The 19,767-nt window shown below is 44.4% G+C and overlaps 1 protein-coding gene and 1 long non-coding RNA gene across 2 annotated transcripts in view; one reads left to right on the forward strand and one right to left on the reverse strand.

Moving 5' to 3' along the window:
- The window catches only part of Scap (SREBF chaperone), a 55,976-nt gene that overhangs the window by 16,534 nt on the left and 19,675 nt on the right, over nt 1-19,767 (forward strand). Inside the window, exons 2-3 of the mRNA XM_034483840.2 lie at nt 4,935-5,153; nt 17,054-17,183. Of these exons, the coding sequence (XP_034339731.1) occupies nt 5,032-5,153; nt 17,054-17,183 (252 nt within the window). The 5' untranslated portion in view covers nt 4,935-5,031. The remainder of the gene's footprint in view (nt 1-4,934; nt 5,154-17,053; nt 17,184-19,767) is intronic.
- Nucleotides 6,685-9,913, reverse strand: LOC143435427 (uncharacterized). The gene is made up of 3 exons (XR_013105732.1): nt 9,797-9,913; nt 8,817-8,899; nt 6,685-6,817 (listed from the first exon to the last, which is right to left on the reverse strand). It is a non-coding gene; the product is annotated as an uncharacterized LOC143435427 (long non-coding RNA).

Raw genomic sequence — 19,767 nt, forward strand, 5'->3', positions numbered from 1 at the left:
GAAACTTTCTGTATGGACCAGGCTAATCTTGAATTTTTAGCAATCCTTTTCCCAAGTTTTGGGATTATAGGCTGTGAGCTATTGTGTTTGACTTAATATTTTATTTTTTCAAAAAATACTCAACAATTTAAAAAGTATACAGTTAGAAAATGAGACATTTCTGGCTGGAGAGACACGAAGTGGTGAAGAGGCTACACAGACCTTGAGGACCCAGGTTCAGTTCCCAGCACCCACATGATACCTCATAAGTGCCTGTAACTCCAGATTCAGAGGATCTGAAGCCTGGCCTAATGTCCTCGTGTATGTGTTTTCTCTCTCTCTCTCTCTCTCTCTCTCTCTCTCTCTCTCTCTCTCTCTCTCCTCTCTCTCTCTCTCTCTCTCTCTCTCTCTCTCTCTCTCTCTCAGACACACACACACTATTAAAAATAAGTCTTTACTAAAAAAAAAAAAAAAAATGAGACATTTCCTGGAAGAAGATGTGGTGAATTAAATGCATGGAAAATTGGTCAGTGTTGCCTAGGATGACGCTGTGCATATCTAATTGTAATTTGGAAAATAAAATTTATTTTCTTTTGGGTGGCTGGGGTTTGAGACAAGATCTAAATCTTGGTCTTGAATTTGTTGTCCAGTCAAATCTTGATTCTCTGATTCTACTGCCACCACTTCCCGAGTGCTTCTGGTCACAAGATGTGCCATGTCTGGGTCCCTTTCTCCTCTCTGTCAGTGCTGGGGATGTACGACCTCTGAGCTGTAGCCCTGGTCCCAGTTTTAGCAATTTCTTAGAAATGTTATACTATACATCTCAGCAATACTTCTAGGCACTTCTTCCATGGCTACAGGAAGTGAGGCATTCTAGAATTGGAGAGCAAATGAATTGCTCAGTATGTTAGTAGACCATGTATATGCCTTTCCCCAAACTTCTGTGTGTACAGAAGGTCAGGGCCACCCTGTCTCTCTCTCCGCTCTGCTCACACCCTTATCCTTTCTGCAGAGCCTTCTATCTTCTGAGCCTCTTGATGTGGCTTGATCTGGGCTGCTCCTTTCAGGCCCCCTGGCCAGTTCTGGACTGTGCTAGCACTGTTTTTTCTTTATATAAACAACTAATTTGAGCTTCTAATAACAGACTCCTTTGATTTTGCTTATATATATGGTCTTTCCCAAAGGTGCAGGCAGAATTGTTTGTTTTTTGTTGTTGTTTTGTTTTCAAAACAGGGATTCTCTGTGTAATCCTAGCCTTTCTGGAACTTGCTCTCTTAGACCAGGCCAGTCTGGTTTTGCCACAGAGAAGTATCTGTTTCAGAAATGGAACTCAGAGATCCATCTGCCTCTGCCTCCTGGATTAAAAGTTTGTGCCATCATACCCAGCTTTTTTTTTTTTTTTTTTTTTTTTTTTTTTTTTTTTTTATGTAACAAGGTCTACTTAGGCCCCCAGGGCAAGACTGTCTCTTTAAATTCAGAGGGAAGGACTGTAGATTTTTATCTGAAGCAACCTGTAACTCTGGGGCAATGTAGGAAAAACAGGTTATTGGTTCAGGTTGGGTAAATTTTGTTTTGGAATATCTTTGCATTAAAATTTCTGCTGAGTAGTAGAGATGGACAACCCCCCTCTTCCTAGGTTAGGCAGGCGAACTGTGCCATGAGCTAAAATTTGGATTTGTTTTCCAGGTGCTCTGAAAATTAACAGTTACAGTAAGTGATATCAATGAAACTTGTGTTGGCTACAGAATGGAAAGAGAATGTTAGCTTTAGTGTTTATATCATATTAATCTAAGAACTGCACTACAGAGGCAGGTCCCTTTCCTGGTAGCTGATGTATGTAGAAGAGAGGCCATGGAAGGAGACAAGGATTAGAAAGAGAGTCTCCGGGAGGGTTTGGTATTGGAAAATATTTAAGGGAAGAGATTTGTGCAGCTAATTACCAGGGAACCTCTTGCTAGTGTGTCTCTGACAGGTGTGCTTCTTTGTGTTTGCTTTGCCTTTGGGGCTGGAGGGAGGGTAGAGGGATGCTGGAGCAAGAAGTTGCTTCCTAAGGGTCTCTGTATGTGCTCCACTTTGAACAGGTCCTGTGCTGGAGACATCAGTGCCTGCCTGTCTTCTGAGGGTGAGCCCCGTGAATAGTGGAGCTGTTGAGCACTTTTTTACTTGTCAGCAGCAGCACTCACTGCTGCCTCAGTTCACTCGAAAATATAGAGACCTAAGAGACTTCTTGTTATCCCCTTGGAGCAGGTTCCTAGACTACCTTAAGTCTAGTGCTTCTAGAACAGTAGAAGGAGTGGTAGCCATTCCTTTTGATTTGTGAAATAGTTACAATATGACTCCTTTTGCTTCTGATTTCTGGTTATGGCACTTGAGGAGTCATCCTTATAGCCTGGGTTGTCATCAGGAAGCTTAATCAAGCCCAGAACACGTCTGAACAAGTTTCCAATAGCACAGACCAAGAAAACAGCAATGTGGAACAGAAGTGAACTTGAACTTTAAACCCACTAGAGAACTATACTAAGAAGAGAATTCTAGAGGCTTTGGCATTATGTAAGAATTTTCTGTTTTGATTGGTTTAAAATGAGTAGCAAATAGCAGATTAACTTAAACTAACACAGGGCAAGAAAAAAGACTTATTGGAAGGCTGTGGGGTGGCTTATAGACTGGAAAAAAAGTTGATGAGCCAGTCTTCAGAAAGGACTGAAGCCAAAACACCCTAGGGATCTTGGGAGCAACGATCTCTGTGGGTTGAATACGAACCACCAGTAATAGCCAGTTCCTCCTCCATTTTGTTCAGAAGCCAGTGTCCACAGGGATGGCCCAGCTGGTATGGCCTGAGTCAAGGTGGTGGACTTTGACTGATAAGCAGGCCCTGTGGACCTAGTAGGAGCCTGTGAGTTCCAGGGGGCTGCTGTTACTTTAAAAGGAGACAGCTGACAGCAGGCAGGGACAGTAGGATTTAACTGCTCTCAGCTCCTAGGAGCAACTGTGGAACCAACCGAGAACAGAGACTGCAAGTCAGTACTACTGCCTTTGTGTAAGTTTAGTTTGATGACTGTTATTTCAGGGTCCTAAGCTTTTGGTGTTTTATGTTGAGGACAGATCCTACTGAACAGTCTTTATTAGTAATCTGCTCAGGAATGTGTTTTGGGGGTGTGCATTTCTTTGCCAAGGGTTTTCTAAGGCTTTCTCTCAGTCTGGCGTGTGCACAGAAGAGGACAGGGAGGACAGGGAGAAGAGAACGCTCACTTGGCAGAGCAGCTGAAGGTGCTGTCTGTTGTATGGGCATGCTTGCATATGCCCTTGGGGAGTGGTCTTTTACCAATGCCTACTATGAGACCAGGATGTGTGGGTCGTGGGTAGCATTTGCGAGGCCCTGGGTTTGATACTTAACGCCTGAAAAGACAAAAACAAATATGCTAACATGGAAAATGGTTGAGAATCGAGAACTAGAGGTAGGTGGGAAGTTCTCAGGTTTGTTTGCTTAGACTGGGTGGGGGGTGTGATTCAGTGTCTGAGAGCCACAGGACCTCACAGCCATGTTGTTTGTCACCCAGTGACCTATGATGCTGGACACTCAGCCTTAAAGATCCACTTGAAACAGTTGCTTCAAGTTCATTGTTTCATGCTGTTGAAAATTAAAGAGACAAACTCTTGGGTGAGTTTGCAAACTAGAAACAAGCTTTATTAACAAGTATTACAGAAAAGTAAGAAATTTAAGAAATATGAGAAATTAGGGAAAAGTGATAGAAACTCCTGAAAGAGGAAAGGGTTTTCAAGAGAGGAAGAAGCCACTGAACTTCATAGAGGAGAGGTTTTACAGGGCTATGGGGAAGACTATATGAAGACCAAGGGAACTGTTGGGAGATTAGCTCGTTCTCTGGACTACTGAGGGTGGGTCCAGTGCGGGGTGCACAGGATCCACAAGTGTCCCCAGCCCGACCTGGGAGATAGGTATGCAGCCACTGTACATGTGCTGCTCTTAGGCATGACTGAAGCCCCTCTCTGTCCATCAGCAGCTCTGTCAGTCACTCATGTTGACTATGTACTCGCTGTTAGTCACTTAGCCTGTGTTACTACCCTCCAACCTTGCAGGTATCTTATGTGCTGTTAAGTAAACTAAGCTGTGCACTCACATCTAGCAGACGGACAGCAGTGTGTTGCTTCTTTCCCAGCCATTAGGAGCTGCAGTCTTTCTTGGTTGATTTGTGTTTGTCTCCTTGTCTATGAGGGTGTCCTGAGGTGATCTTCTGGGCAGGAGCTTCTCGTTAGAAGCCATCCATACTTAAAATGTAGTCTGTTTTTATGATTAGCTGCATTAGAAACAAGACATTTGGAAGGATATTGCTCCAGGGGTTGGGGTGGAAAGCTGGCTAGAGCCCCATCTCTTATCTGTCTAGATTGCTTATCTTATACCCAACTATAAACCCACTTAACTTCCTCAGTGTTCCAGACCTTGCTGCATTAACCCTTAATTTTCTTTAGAACACTAGCTTCTGTTCTCACTGCAGTGTAAATGAGGAACTTGCAGTTTTTTACCATGAACTCCTTTCCCTTAGTACCAATAAGAGCTAGGTCCTGCATCAAGAGAGCAGTCCATAGGCGCTCACAAAGGTACCAAGCTTGTGTGTGTGCATGCACCTATATTGAGACTCACATCTCCAGACCCTACATATTCTGAAACCAGTCCCTAGGCACATAACTGCCCCCTCCCCCTAGCAGTCCTGGTGTATAGAACCAAGTACTTAATTTTTTTTTTTATTTGCATTGGCATTTTGCTTGCATGCATGCCTGTGTGAGGGTCTTGGGTCTCCTGGATTTGGAGTTAGCTTCCATGTGGTTCTGGGAATTGAACCTGGGTCCTCTGGAAGAGCAGCCAGTGCTCTTTAACTGCTGAACTATCTCTCCAACCTCCAAGTACTTAATGTTACTTTACTTTTCTCCTTTCTGGTTAGGTACCTGCAGATGATGTCTATTGTCATTGGTATCCAGCATCTTCCGGGCTGATCCATGGTCACTCTCCGGGATGGCAACAAGGTGACTTAGCTGAGGATGACCCTGACTGAAAGGCTTCGTGAGAAGATATCTCAGGCCTTCTACAACCATGGGCTGCTCTGTGCATCCTATCCCATTCCCATCATCCTCTTCACAGGACTTTGCATCTTAGCCTGCTGGTATGTTTCCAGTTTGCCCCTTATGTGGTAGAACAGTGCGGTGTGACAATAGATTTCACTAAACCTAACTGTGATGGAGGTCTTGGACGCTGTGTATTTTTGTGTAGTGGGGACTTAATAAGGATACTCACTAGAGCTGCACAGGAGAGTTCAAAGGCATTCCCCTTTAGTGTTAGCAATAGCAAGAGTCTGAGTACTGCAAGGTAATGTGCGTTTGTTTGAACAGCTCCTTGGACACCTACAGGCTAGCTTGAAAGGCTTGCTTCTCTTGTCATTTCTCATGTTCATATACGGCCATCTTCTGATCCCTTGTTCCTTCTTGGGGTCTGCTGTGTGGCAAGGTCTGTGTGCCATGGGTGCTTGTGTTTCCTGTCTGACTTTCACAGGCCTCATAGAAGCCTGCAGCCTGATTGTGACTTTGTAAAATGAGGGGCTTGATGTAGCATGGCCTCTTGAACCATAAGACATTTTCAGCCATGTAAAGAACCCACCTTAATATCATTTTCTCTAGAAAAAAATGTATTTTACAAGCGTGGGTGTGGCTCAGTGGTAGAGCTTTGTCTGATGTGCTCAAAGCTCTAGATTCCTAGCATTAAAAAGATTTCCAGATTCACTGTATACAAGGCTGTGCTATAAGTCTGGCTCAAGACTGATCTTCCTGTTATAAATGACCCCAGACTTTTCTCTAATTTACAGTAAGAAAGATGAGAATCATTGAGGGCTTCCTCCCCGGTGTCAAGTCAGGAATATATTTAAATTTCTCATTTGTCCTCACAATACTTAGGAAACAGTCCAGTTATCTCTTCATTCCACAAAGGTACAAGTTTAGTGATGTGCCTGGTCCATGCCCTGCCTTTGTTGCCTGCCTCTCTTCATTCTGGCTCAGAGTACATTGGTGTTTAAAATCTACCAAACTGTATTGCATATTATAAAATACTTACAATGACACATGTTGTATGATGAATTCAGAGTACCGTGAGGAGTGCTGGCTATTTAAAAAAAAAAAAAATCAAAATTCTCTGTTAACTGACCTCTTTAGTGTTTTACTTCTCTAGGTCTTGTTTAGAGGGTCAGGCAGGTTTAAGACATACGGTAGTGTCAGAATTGTATGGAATCTTGTAGAATAAGGCAGGTTCTCAGACATGGCGCTATCAGAGCCATATGGAAGGTGGGCTTGATAGATAGAATCAAGTCCTCCTTGTCAGCAGGCGCCCTGCCCACTGAGCCATCTCAGCAGCCTTAACTGAATGTCTTTTGGCATCTTAACACATCTGGCATGAATAGCACACAGGCTGGTACCTTCAAAAGGCTAACCAGATAGACCTTATATAAAGTGCTAGTATCTCTACTCTAGAAGCACAGATCTGTTTAGAAGTCCTGGGCAATTTCTTACACCTGTACTGGAAGAGAGTTTGAGATTCAGAAGTTCAGTGGACTGCTGGTGGTGTCTGATTTTACAGAGTGACACATTGTCAAACCTGTAGAATCATGGTTTCTTCACCCGTATAGCACTGGGTGCACTCCAGGGTGTGGCTTTTGTTCATTGTTTCCTGGGTGCTTTACCATGTACGGATTTGGAGATAGTCTGCTTCATCTGAGCCATGATGTAGAGATGCCTTGCTTCTTTCTCTTCTCCCTGACAGGAGCTCACTGAGATCTTGAACCTGGGAATACAAACGCCAATGTTATTTTCTATTCTGGGAGTTTTTTTCTGTTGAAATGACTCTTGACTTTCTGTCAGAGCGTTGGGGTGCCTAGAGGAAGCAAAGCGTAGATAGCAGCCAGCTTTGGTATCATGTTAGATAGTCAGGCTCCATCTAACTGCTGCTCTTTATCCTTAGATGAGGTTTGCTAAGACCCAAAGGACCTCTGCACTTACTCTCCCTACTGAGACTCAGCAGCTACCGAGCTATGGGGTGTAGCTGTGTTTACCCCGGTTCATCACCCAGTCCCCTCTAGAAGGCACAGAGCAGGACTTGAGGTGGTGACCAGTGAGGGCTTGTGAATGTATTCTTCATCAGGCTGAAGAATCAGGGATTGAAAGGCTGTGTCTGCAGGAGTCAGGCTCCTCAGATTTTCTTCTCTAAGTTGATGCTGAGGTGTCAGTGATTGAAAGCTGAGGATATTCTTTCAAATAGCCTGAGTGCTGAGCCTTGTAAGTGGGTTTTGGTAAATTCACTCCTGCCTGGTTCCTAAGTGTAGTAACTGCTAACTCCCTCCCCTGGGAAAATCTGATGAAACTTGTAGCAAATAGATATTGTAGCAAAAGTTGTATTTATATTTCCTAGAGGTTAGGCTACTACCCAAGGGGGTGGCCCAGCACTGAGGGCGACTTTCCCTTAGACCTTCCCTGGTGTGTGTGTGTGTGTGGGGGGGGGGGACACGGGGTACGTACACTGTGAGGACAGGACAAGGGTACAGGATGTAGAATCCAGCTCAGAGGGAGGTTGGTATCACGATGAAGGTGCATTAAACCTCCTGAGGATGACAGTCTTGCAGGAATTTGAGAACAGATTTGATCCCTTTCCCTCTTGCTTTTCCTTTCCGGAGAGTGACTGGTACCTTCAGCAGGGAGTCTCAGCTGTAGTGGCCTATACTTCTCAACAGTTTTGTCCCTTTCTGTTGTTCTATGATTACCTTTGGGGTCACAAAATGGCCTATGTAACAATTTGCCTCTTTGTCTGCTTAGACATTTATATGTTCTTTTCGCAATAAGAAAAGAAAATCAGAGTACCTTAAGCCTGTCTGTGCTTGTGGTTAGGTCAGCCAGAGTGGCTGAGATCAAAGTTTCAAAGCACCCTGACCTCTGCTCTAAAGCCTGGACTCTGAGGGACCCAGTGGCCAGCTCCTTAGACCTGTTTTTCATGATACTGCCCAGTTGAACATTCAAAGCAAGAACCTCCTCTTCTGGTCTTACAAACAGACCCTGTTTAAAAAAAAAAAAAAAAAAAAAAAAACCCAAACCAACAGCACACAACTCCCCAAAGCTTGTAGGAAATCACAGATTGCTTTTTCACTCAGTTTACTCACGAAGAAAGGTAAAGTAAGAGGAAAACCCTTGAGGTCTTTACTTCCCGACTCTCCTAGCTTTGTTTTGTTCAACCCTGGGACGTGGGGGATGAGTGCATTGAGCTGGGTTTGGAGTCACACTTGTAGTCACAGTGCTTAGGAGGCAGAGGTGGGTAGATCAAGGCCAACCTACTCTGCATAGCAAGTTCCAGGCCAGTCAGGGCTGTCCAGTGAGACCTTGTCTCATAAATAAAAGCAAAAGGCTGGAGATGGCTCAGCACTTGAGAGCACTGGCTGCTCTTCCAGAGGACCCAGGTTTGATTCCCATTACTCATATGGCTGCTCACAACCATCTGTGACTTCAGCTGCAAGGGCTCTTCTGGCCTATTCTGTGAGCACCAGGCACCCAAGCACTGTGCAGACACATATGCAGGCAAAACACCTGTACAAAAAATGAATTAATTTAAAACAATTAGATGGCTGAGAATTGGTGCCACACAACCTTAATCCTAGTACTTGGGAGGCAGAGGCAGGTAGGTCTCTTGTTCAAGGCCAGCCTGGTCTATAGAGTAAGTTCCAGGACAGTCTAGAGTACATAGAGAAACCCTGACTTGAAAAACAAAGACAAACAAAAAACTAGAATGGATCTCCCACCTTTGTTATCTCCAGGAAGGTGTCTCATGTGACATCTTCTTTGCTTCGGTGTCTCCAGAGTTTCCTAATCTTAGCAGAGATAACTGGAGAGTGAGAATGGGAAGAGTGAGGAGCTAGGCAGTCTGTGTGGTGGATGGTGAAAATGCAGGGATGCTTATTCAAAAGGCAAGAGGAAAATACCATGGGCAGCATTAAAGTACACTTGCCAGGGAGCAGGGACAGGCTAAAATGTCTCTGTGGGCTGCTCTCCTGCAGACACCCCTGTACCTACTCTGCCTTGCTTTTGTACTCAGTCCTCTGCCAGAGTGTCCCAGCAGATACAGTACCTGGGCAGGGAGGAAGTGGGTTCTGGGATTCAAGGGACAGGGTAGCTGGTGGCTGAGACCTGACCCTGCACTTCAAGGTCACAGTGTACCTCACTGTTCTCCCTGCCTTCATTTATAAAACAGAAGTTTTAGGTTGGGCTTCCTCTGAGACAAGCCTTTGAGCTTGAGTAAGTTATATACAAGATGAGATGAGCACGAGTCTGGGCAGGAGATAGCAGGGGAGGCCTGTCATCCAGCAGCTTAGCACCCTGAGCAGCCGGGGCACTGTAAACAGACCTCACAGCACTCTCCCTGGGGGCCCAGCTAGGGATTCTGTATTCCATAAAGGGTCAGGTACAAAATATTTTAAGCTTTTCAGTACACCCATCTGGTATATTACCTTGTTGTTGTTTTTTTTAATTGCTATTTGTTTGTTTTATATAGCCCTTTAAAAACTATGAGAAAATACTTTTTAAAAATTATTAATTGACAGACTAAAACAAAAACAAAAACAAAAGCAGGCCATGGTTGTTGTGCCTAGTATGCATAGAACACCAAAAACCAAATAAAAATAGGCCATTGCTAGATTTGACTTCTGGGCTGTACTCTTTCAACTACTAATCTATAAGCAGCAGCATTAGCCATTGGTTGGGAGCTGCATCAGTTAGCACTGACCTCCAGTACTCGTGGCCTGAATACTTTGGATCACCCAGACAGACGCCTCCAGCAGCAGCAGAACATTTTCAGGCAAAGAGGGGCAAGTAGTGGCTGTTGAAAGTTGGGCCAGCATACCTAGAAAGAGCAGATATCTTAGGTGGCCAGATGTAGGCTATACAGGGATAGCAGCAGAAGCATGTGGCCCACGGGGATGCAGGGTATCAGTCAGGAACAAGTCAGAGAGGGGTTCTGGTACTAACAGGACCCTGTAAGCCACACAGAGGAGTTTGAACTTTATATAAGGAAGTAGTTTGAGGGCTACAGTCAGGGACTGTAGTTGGCCATGGTAGTGTATGCCTAGATATACATAGAGTATCAAAAGTTCAAGGCCAGCCTGGGAAACTTACGGAGACCCTGTTTCAAAATAAAGGTAAAAAGAGGGCTGAGAATATAGCTTAATGTTAAAGCCCTTTCCTGCTTTGTGCAAGGCCCTAGATTCAGTCTCCAGTACTGCCATGATAACAATGAAGGAGAAACTAATACATTCTTTTAGATAAACAAAAGCTGAGTGAATGGTGATTTCAGTTATTTCACCTTTAGGTCAGCTGATACCTTCTTATGCCTGCCATATCTGCTTTGAACCCCTGCTTTCTTCTCAGCTGGGTGTAGGATACAGTCTTTCCATCCCAGCACTTGGGAGGCAGAAGCGAGCACAGCTCCGTAAGTCCAGCTATGGAGAGCCTGTCTTTAAAGACAAACAAACAGTATTCTGGGCTGCCAAACTGACTTCACAGGTAGTGGTATTATTTGTCACCAAGTCTAATGTCCTGAGTTTAATGCCCATGACCCACCTCCTACAAATTGTCCTCTGACCTGTGCCTACACATACACAGGCAATGTGGGTGTACACACGCGTGCGCGCACACACACACACACACACACACACACACACACACACACACACACATAAATGTACAGTTATAAAACATCATTCAGAGTAGGTCATTGTATACTTAAGATGTCCATTGTAAGTTGTCCCTAGGGTGACTCCCAGTAACTTGTAAACAGATGGAGCACAGAGGATGTAGCTCAGCAGTGAGCACTCACGTGTGTGAGGCACTAAGTTCAAGCTCCAGTCCATGACAACTGAAACTGTTAGAGCAGACATGGTGGTGTATGCCCATAACCCTGCACTCAGGAGGTAGAGATAGGAGGATCAAGAATGCAACACCAGGTTTTGAAGAAATGGGTCGGTGCTTAAAAGCAATTGTTCTTACAGAGGACCCGGGTTGGTTCCCAGCACCCATGTGGCAGCTAACAGTTGTCTGTAATTCAGTTATAGGGGGATCGGATGCCCTCTTATCAGCTCTTCTGACATGTACACACATGCTATTCAGATTTATATACAAGCAAAAAACCCAGACACATAAAAAAAAAAAAGTAAATCTTGGGAAAAATTTCAGTACCATCCTCAGCTCTGCAGCAATTTTGAGGCCAACTTGGGCTATGAGACCCTTTCTCAACCCCCTCAGCCCACATAAACGTCTATAGAAAAGGAAAGGAGGGGATCAAAACGGCTCACCTGAAAGTCCGTGACTAAGTGGTAGTTTCTCGAGGAAAGTTTTCTCCGAGTAACAGGCCTGACTGTAACTCACTCTGTAGACAAGGCTGGCCTTGAACTCAGATCCACCTCCCTTTGCCTCCCCAGTGCTGAGATTAAAGGTGTGTGCCAGCACTGTGCAGCTAAATAATTTTTAAGGCAAAAAGTTAGTAGTGGAAGAATTAAGAAACAGAAACCAAGTAATATATAGAAAATATACAGCAGCTACCAACCATTTGTAACTCCAGTTTCAGGGGATCTGGCACCTTCACATAGACATACATGCAGAGAAAACACCAATGCACATAAAATAAAAATAATTTTGAAAAGAAAATCAATTTTAAAAAATAAGAGAGACTGGTAGATTAAACATAAGAGTTATTTGAATGCCTTCTACAGGACACTTTAGGCAACACAATAGGGGCTGGAGCAATGGCTCAGTGGTTTAGAGCACTGGCTGCCCTTCCAGAGGACAAAGGTTTAATTCCCAGTACCCACGTGGCAGCGCACAGCTGTCTGTAAGTCCAGCTCTAGGGGGTCTGACATCCTTTTCTCTTCTGGCCTTCATTTCTTCCGTTTCTAGAGAACCTGGGTTCAATTCCTGGCACTCACTTGTGTTGCACAGAAATACAAGCAAAGTATATGTTCAGGCAAACATTCATATATAAAATAAAAATAAATAAAATCTTGAAATTTTTAAAATAAAAATAAATTACCTTATAGATAGGCACTATAGTTTAAATATAAGATCACAAAGAGACAGAAAATGCTCTGCTAGAAAGAGATATTGCACCAAATAGTAATGGGAGGAGAGCCAGAGAGGCTTTATTATTCTCATACAATAAACTTCAAAGTTATGAAAGGAAGAGGTAATAGCAGTAAGCATACCCAGCTGACCACAGACTCCCCAGACAGACTGGTGATTTCAATCTACTTCAATAATGACATGACATAGGAGGATCAAGAGTTGGGCAGCCTCAACTATGTAGTAAGTTCAAGGTCAGCCTAGGCTACATGAGATTTACCTCAAAATAAACAGGCAAAACTCCTCAAAACATAAAAAGCAACAAGCAGCTAAGGTCATTAAGGAAACAGGCTGACCACAACTGTTAGAGCAGTAAGCATAAACAGCACTCCGCCCACAGCCACAAAGCGCACCCATCACTGAGCGTACACCCACAGGCAGAGCCGGCAGAGGCTGCAGACAGATGGAAAGTCTTGAAGTTGCAAACAAAAAGTCCCTCCCCCTTTTTTCTTCTTCTTCTTCTTCTTTTTTTTTTTTTTCAAGGCAGGGTTTCTCTGTGTAGCCCTGGCTGTCCTGGAACTCACTCTGTAGACCAGGCTGGCCTCGAACTCAGAAATCCACCTGCCTCTGTCTCCCAAGTACTGGGAATTAAAGGCGGGCGCCACCACTGTCCGGCTCCCCGCCTTTTTTTTTTTTTTTTTTTTTTTTTTTTTTCTGATTAAGACTCAAAGTTTAATATTGAGCACTACAGTTATATAGGGGAAGCCTACCCGAACCCGTCCTTTGTTTCAGCTGGATAAGGTAAAAAAGTTCCTTTTTGATTACAGTAGAAATAAACCAAAATAAGATCAGCAACAGAAAGAAAACAGGAGAATTCACAGATCAGTGGAAATTAAAACCATTGAGTCAAACAAATGAGAAGTTAGAGAATATGAAAATAATATGAATATGAAATAGGAGAAGTTGAGATGATGAAAAAAAATTACAACACACTACCAAACAAAAACAGGGGCTTAAAAACTTACTAGATAGCCTGGAGGTGGTGGTGCACACCTTTAACCCCAGCACTCAGGAGGTAGTGGCAGGCAAATCTCCCTGAGTTTGAGGTCAGCCTGGTCTACAGAGTAAATCCCAGGACAGTCAGGGCTACACAGAGAAACCCTGTCTCAAAAATCAAGAAAAAAAATTGACAACACACCAGAATACAATATACTGTAAGCAGGTCTTTCCTGGGTCTCACCCAGTTCTTCCCTGGGTGAGCCCTGTCACATTATACTGGTAGGAAAATGCCCAGAGCTGAAAGGAAACAATGTTTGGAAAACCTGTTTTTGGGGACCTACAGGCAGTGGCAGAGCATGTGCTTAACAAAGAGACAAGGCACTGGGGCATCCTGACTGCCCGGGTGCCCAAGAGAAACTAACAGATGGACAGACTAATAGGTTAAGGTGCCTCTGGAAGGATGGCCCTTGAGTTTAAGATGACCATGAGAGTGGTGGTCTAAAGGACAGTGGTGGTTAGGTGACAGACAGGCACAATGATGAGTGGGAAATCAAATTAACAGGAAGTTGTCCGGGAAGTCTGTAGCATGGAGTAACCTGGCCCTAATTATCAGGTTTGAATCTGCACATAAACCTTCGGGTGTGGCTTGAGGTCTTCCCAACTTCCTGAGTGAGTCTCCTTCCCTCTTGCCTAATGCCGTCTAAAGCCCACCTGGCCTGTTTTTGCTCTCCAACTGCAGTGTAAATTTTGAGAGCAGAGATCTTGTCTGTCTTGTGCGTCTCTGGGCCTTGCACAATGTCTGGCCCTGAGTTCATGCTCAAATATTTGTTGAAAGAAGAATTACTGAGAAAACAACCAGGCTGGTTGCCTGTTAGTGGTGACACAGCTGCCAGGGCTGAGCAATCAGGAAGCCATGTCCAGAAAGGAGGCAGAAGCAAGCGTCCAGATTTCTCTGCCAAGGAAACTCCACTCTTGCCAGTTGCACACTCCTAGGTTAGACATGTCTTGGATTGTAGGATAGCAGCGAGAGAGGAAAACAGATCTTCATTTCCCAAAGATGCTTTCCTCCTCCTTAGTCTCTGTGACACAGGTTGTTCTATGTATCCTGAGCTGTCTTGGAACTTACTATGTGGCTTAGGCTGGCCTCAAATTTATGATCTTGCTTCCTACTGCTTCCCAAGTACTGGGATTACAAACATGAGGTATCACACTCGACCCCAAACATGCTTTCCTATTGCCTTTGTTTGTAGTTCCATTTAATAGTGTATCATTGTGAAGCTCACTACTTGGTTTGGGATTGGTTGGTAGCTGAATGATAACTTAGTCATTCTTTGTCTTCTCTATAAATGGAGACTTCCATTTTTATTATAGATAATGGTGCTTGCCTCCTACAGAGAAGTATTTATATAGCTGATACACTTTAAACGCTTAGAATAGTCCTGGCACAGGGCTGGAGAGATGGCTCAGCAGTTAGAAGGACTTACTGCTCTTCTACAGGAGGAATGTTTGGTCCCCCCCCCCCCAACATGGCCGCTAACTACCATGTGTGACTCCAGTTCCAGGGAGTCTAGTAGCCTCTTCTGGCTTCTGTAGGCACTGTTTGCATGTGGTGCATAGATATACATGCTAGCAAAATACACATGTACATAAAATAGAAATAAATCTTTAAAAAAATGGTTTCTAGCACATATTAAGCCTCATATGAGATTCCATTATTATTATTATTTGCCTTCTCCCTTGGCCTATGAGGCCTAAAAATTAAAAGCAGATGGAAAAATACATGCGTGTAAACCAAAACTCAAGAACTACAGACAACATCAGCATCACATAAAACAAACTCATCCAGGCAGGCACGGTGCTACACACCTATAAATCCCAGCATCTGGGAGGCTGAAGGATGTGGGTTAAGGCCAGTTTGGACTTCATAGAAAGATTGAGTCTCAAAACAAATAATGATATAATCTCCTTCCCCCTCCCTCCCTCCTTCCCTCTCTCCTTCCTTCCCTCCCTCCCTCTCTCCTTCCCTTCCTCCCTCCCTCCCTTCCTCCCTTCCTTCCTTCCTTGGAAGCTGTGGTAAGCAAGATTACCTTTAGATTTTTTTATTTACAGAATTTTTATTTTTATATGTTTGTCTGCCTGAGTGATTGCCACATGTTTGAGTGCCAAAGGAAGCCAGAAAATCCCTTGGAGTTGAAGTTACAGATAAATGTGAGCCAATAAGTGCCAGGAACTGAACTCAGACCCTCTGGGAAAGAGAAAGCATTCTTCCTGTTGAGCCGTGTCTCCAGCCTTCACAACTACATTCTCAATAACTTCAACTAGAAACAGCCAAGTGTCCCTTGCCAGGGAAGTAGACATGTGTACTATAATTATTCATTCAATGGAATACTCCGTACCCGTGATGTCAGGGCTTTTATTGTAGTGCTAGGGGTTGAACACAGGCCTAGGCATGCCAGGCAAGTGCTCTACCACTAACTGACATCCCCAGTGTGTCCATAAAAATGAGTGGCTCACTGCTGGGCAGTGCTGGCACACGCTTTTAACCCCAGCACTCAGGAGGCAGAGGCAGGTGGATCTCTGAGTTTGCAGCCAGCCTGGTCTACACAGAGAATTCCAGGATAGCCAGGGTTACACAGAGAAACCCTGTGTAAATGGGTTTTGTCTCAAAAAAGCAAAATCAGACAAAGAATGACATATGAACAAACATATGAATATAACACATACATACATACACACACACACACACACACACACACACACATATATATATATATAGAACCATTTACAATAAAGTACATAAATAGGACAGATAACTTATTTTATATTATGCTCAAAAATAGAGCTGGGCTGGCAAGACAGCTCAGTGGGTAACGAGTGTTTGCTGCTAAGCCTGACAGCTCGAGTTCAATCCCTGGAATCCACGTAGGACAAGGGATGAAAGAACCCGCTTCTGCAAGCCGTCCTCTGACCTCCACACATGCCTGGAAGGTGCACCCCTACACAGATAAACAAATGGATGTAAAAAAGAGGGAACTGTGGTTGGCGTGTGGCTGCGTGGTAGAACATACACACAGAAGTATGAGTCTCAGCACCAAAGACAAACTCGGCAGTGGGAGGGACTGCAGCACTGCCTGCCGAGAGGGCGTGTGACGGCGTGTGCTCAGGGCTGTCTTCTGAGGGTCTGGACATTCTGTGGCTTGATCTAGGTGGTGATTAGTTACAGGTTTATGCGTAGATGAAGACTGTACATCTGATGTGATGTGTCATACTCTATGTAAGTTGCTTCCTCTTTTGTCTGCTGTCTTGTTTTCAGGGTACCATCTCAGTGTTTTACCACAAGGAGGCCTCAAATTTGCCACCCTCTTACATAGTTTATTTCTGAATATTAAAAAAAAAATTTAAGTGAAACGTGAAACAAAATAAACAAAATACACATATATTTCATAGCTTGCTGACGTGAGGCCAGTTTCTTTCCATGTGATGGACCCATTAACTTCTGTAGCAGGGGCTGTGTGATCCCCACCCTCAGGGTGTCATGCACAATTTTTATGATCTGTCCCTTTAAATAGAACAGTTCCTCAGCTGTCTGAACCAGAATTTGTATCCTCTCCCCTAGTTTTTTTTTAATCCTATGTCTGATTGATAAGATTTTTTTTTTTTAACGTCTTGTCTAAAGTCTCAGAAAGCATTCAGCCAGCCTTTTACACTAGTTGGGCTTCTTTGTAGGTTTTTTGGCTAAAATACGTTTGAAAATTCTGATCTAGATGGTATCTGAATTTCAGCTCTGAAATTCTGTGGGGAATAAAATGATGTTTTTACACAGTTCTGGCAAAGGAATACACTTGGAATTGCAGTGGGCCCCGTGTCACCACCATCTCATAGACCCTGCCTCTCAGATGTAATTATTCTCTCTCTTTTTCCTTCTCCCCAGCTACCCGCTGCTGAAGCTCCCCTTGCCTGGAACAGGACCCGTGGAATTCTCCACGCCTGTGAAGGGTTACTCGCCCCCGCCTGCGGACTCTGACCACAAACAAGGAGAGCCCAGTGAGCAGCCAGAGTGGGTAGGTGCTCGCTTGTCACTGAGGAGAGCCCAAACAAAGAGCTGATTGGTGGAGGCAGGCTCAGCAAGTGACAGCAAGAGTGGGCAGCTTGAGACTAGTGAGTTCATGTGCTCACCTGCTTGACAAAGGCACCAGGAGTGTCTAGTTGGACACTTAATGAGTAACCTCTATCGAGAGAAAACAGTGACGCACAAGTGTGAGTGTCCGAGAAAACCGAGGGGTGACCAACTGGACCCAGGTTCATACCCCGCCTACTCACACACACTGTGCAGAGACAGGTTGTCTAGTCTTTGATCCTAGGTGGTCATGAGGACAGCAGGGCATCCCCAGAGTGAGGAATTTTTTTCAATCTTCATAATCCAGTCAGGAGGGTTTTTTGTTTGTTTGTTTGTTTGTTTTTGTTTGTTTGTTTTTTTGTTTTGTTTGTTTGTTTGGTTTTTTTTTTTTTTTTGGTTTTTTGGTTTTTTGGTTTTTTGAGACAGGGTTTCTCTGTGTAGCCCTGGTTGTCCTGGAACTTACTCTGTACACCAGGCCGGCCTCGAACTCAGAAATCTGCCTGCCTCTGCCTCCCAAGTGCTAGGATTAAAGGCGTGCGCCACCACCACCCGGCCAGGTTTTAAAAGTACAGTTTTTTGCTTTGCTTTGTTTTTTAAACTAGAAGGAAAGTTGGAGCCCAAAGTACTTAAGGGCCTCAGTTACTTAATCTTTGAGGGTCAAGACTGGGTTAGACCTCTTTGCTCCCTCAGCCCTACTGGCCCAGACTGGACTGTTGTCAGTTGATGAGCTCTGAGCTAAGCATGGATATGAGAAAGACTAGTTGAAGGCCAAGACTTGGTACCTCACTCACTGTGACTTCTGCATTTGCTGTTTGAAGCTCAGAAGCTTGCCCACCTTATGTTTGGGTCTTACCTACCATGTAAGGACAGTGTGCCTATCCTTCATGTCTTGTGCTGTGGCCTCATAAGCTGGTGCCAGGCTTGCTTAGGTTTGTGAGAAAAAGCAAAGCTCGGCACAGAGCTCCTCGTCCCTGCCTCTCACACGATGGCCCCTTTCCCCACTTCACCCTGGTTACTGCCAGCTCACTAGTTAGGCTTTTGACTCTCCTGTTGCTGAACTGTGACAACCTGGTGAGAGGGTTGTGTTACAGCTACACATTGTGTCAGTGAGAAATACACACCAGTGTGTCCTGGCCTCTGCCTCTGACCACCAGAGGATGAGTGATCTGAAGCTGGCAGATGCTACTTGTGGGCTAAAGAGATGGCTCAGTTGTTAAAGAGTTCTGTGCAACACATCAGGTAGCTCACAAACACCCGTAGCTCTAGCTCCAGGAGACCCAGTGCTCTCTGGCCCTGAGGGAATCTTCACACATGTGGTGCACATAAATTCATACAGGTATACATACACACTTTTATTTTTCTAATTAAAAAAAAAAAACTCTAAATTAAATGTCTTCAGTGTCCCAGCTTCATGATGCAAACATTTTACCATCATTATCTGCTTAATATAGTTCTACTAAGTATGAACTGATGATACTTAAGTCTTTATTTACGGCTGTGTCTTGACTAGTAGAGTTCATTGGGCCTGTGTACAGGACAGAGGTATCTGTGGGCTTCCCTTAGGACCTTTCACTGGTCTCAGATGGTGACAGTGAGCAGGTGAGCAGTGCAGCCTAAGGTCTAGACAGTCAGAATTATTTAGTTCTTCCTCTGATGTGCTCCATCCCCTGCAGGATGGAAGAGACTCAGCTTGGTACAGTGGCCAGTTTCATGGACTCAGTGGCGAGTTACCACACTCAGATTGCTGTGTCTGATAAAAATATAAGCCCACAATAGAGTGAGAATCATTTCAGTTATAAGGAGCAGAAAACCTAACTTAAAGCAGAGTAAGTTAAAAGAAAGTCTTCACTCCCATACCTAACTCATGGGCAGGGCCAGAATGCCTGCTGCACTACCAGCCAGGTGCTCAGGACTCCATCTCTCAGGTCTGTTCTCTTCAGGTCAGCTTCATCTCTATCTTCCTAACAGTGACTGTAGGAGCTTCTGCCCTGTGTTTGTGCAACAGCAAATCTAGTGGATGATGGGCATTCATTCCCAAAGCAGCGGTTAAAGGTGCTTGTTGTTCTTGAAGATGGCCTGAGTTCTATTTCAACACCCACATCAGGCAGCGGATAAAAACTCTAGTTCTAGGAGACCCTCTGCAGGCGCCTACACACACCTGGAACACATAAACTTACACATATATGCACAAATTAAAAAAAAAAAAAAAAAAAAAGCCAGGCAGTGGTGGTACATTCCTTGGAAGGTAGAGGCAGGCTGAATTCTTGTGAGTTCAAGGCCAGCCTGGTCTTTAAGAGTGAGTTTCAGCCAGTGGTGGTGCACACCTTTAATCCCAGCACTTGGGAGACAGAGGCAGGTGGATTTCTGAGTTCGAGGCCAGCCTGGTCTACAAAGTGAGTTCTAGGACAGCCAGGGCTACACAGAGAAACCCTGTCTCGAAAAACCAAAAAAAAAAAAAAAAAAGTGAGTTTCAGTTCAAGCAAAGGCTATACCGAAAAACTTTGTCTAGAGAAGGAGGGGGGCCGGAG

This window comes from Arvicanthis niloticus, chromosome 21, assembly GCF_011762505.2.
Source record: "Arvicanthis niloticus isolate mArvNil1 chromosome 21, mArvNil1.pat.X, whole genome shotgun sequence".
Classification (NCBI taxonomy): domain Eukaryota; kingdom Metazoa; phylum Chordata; class Mammalia; order Rodentia; family Muridae; genus Arvicanthis; species Arvicanthis niloticus.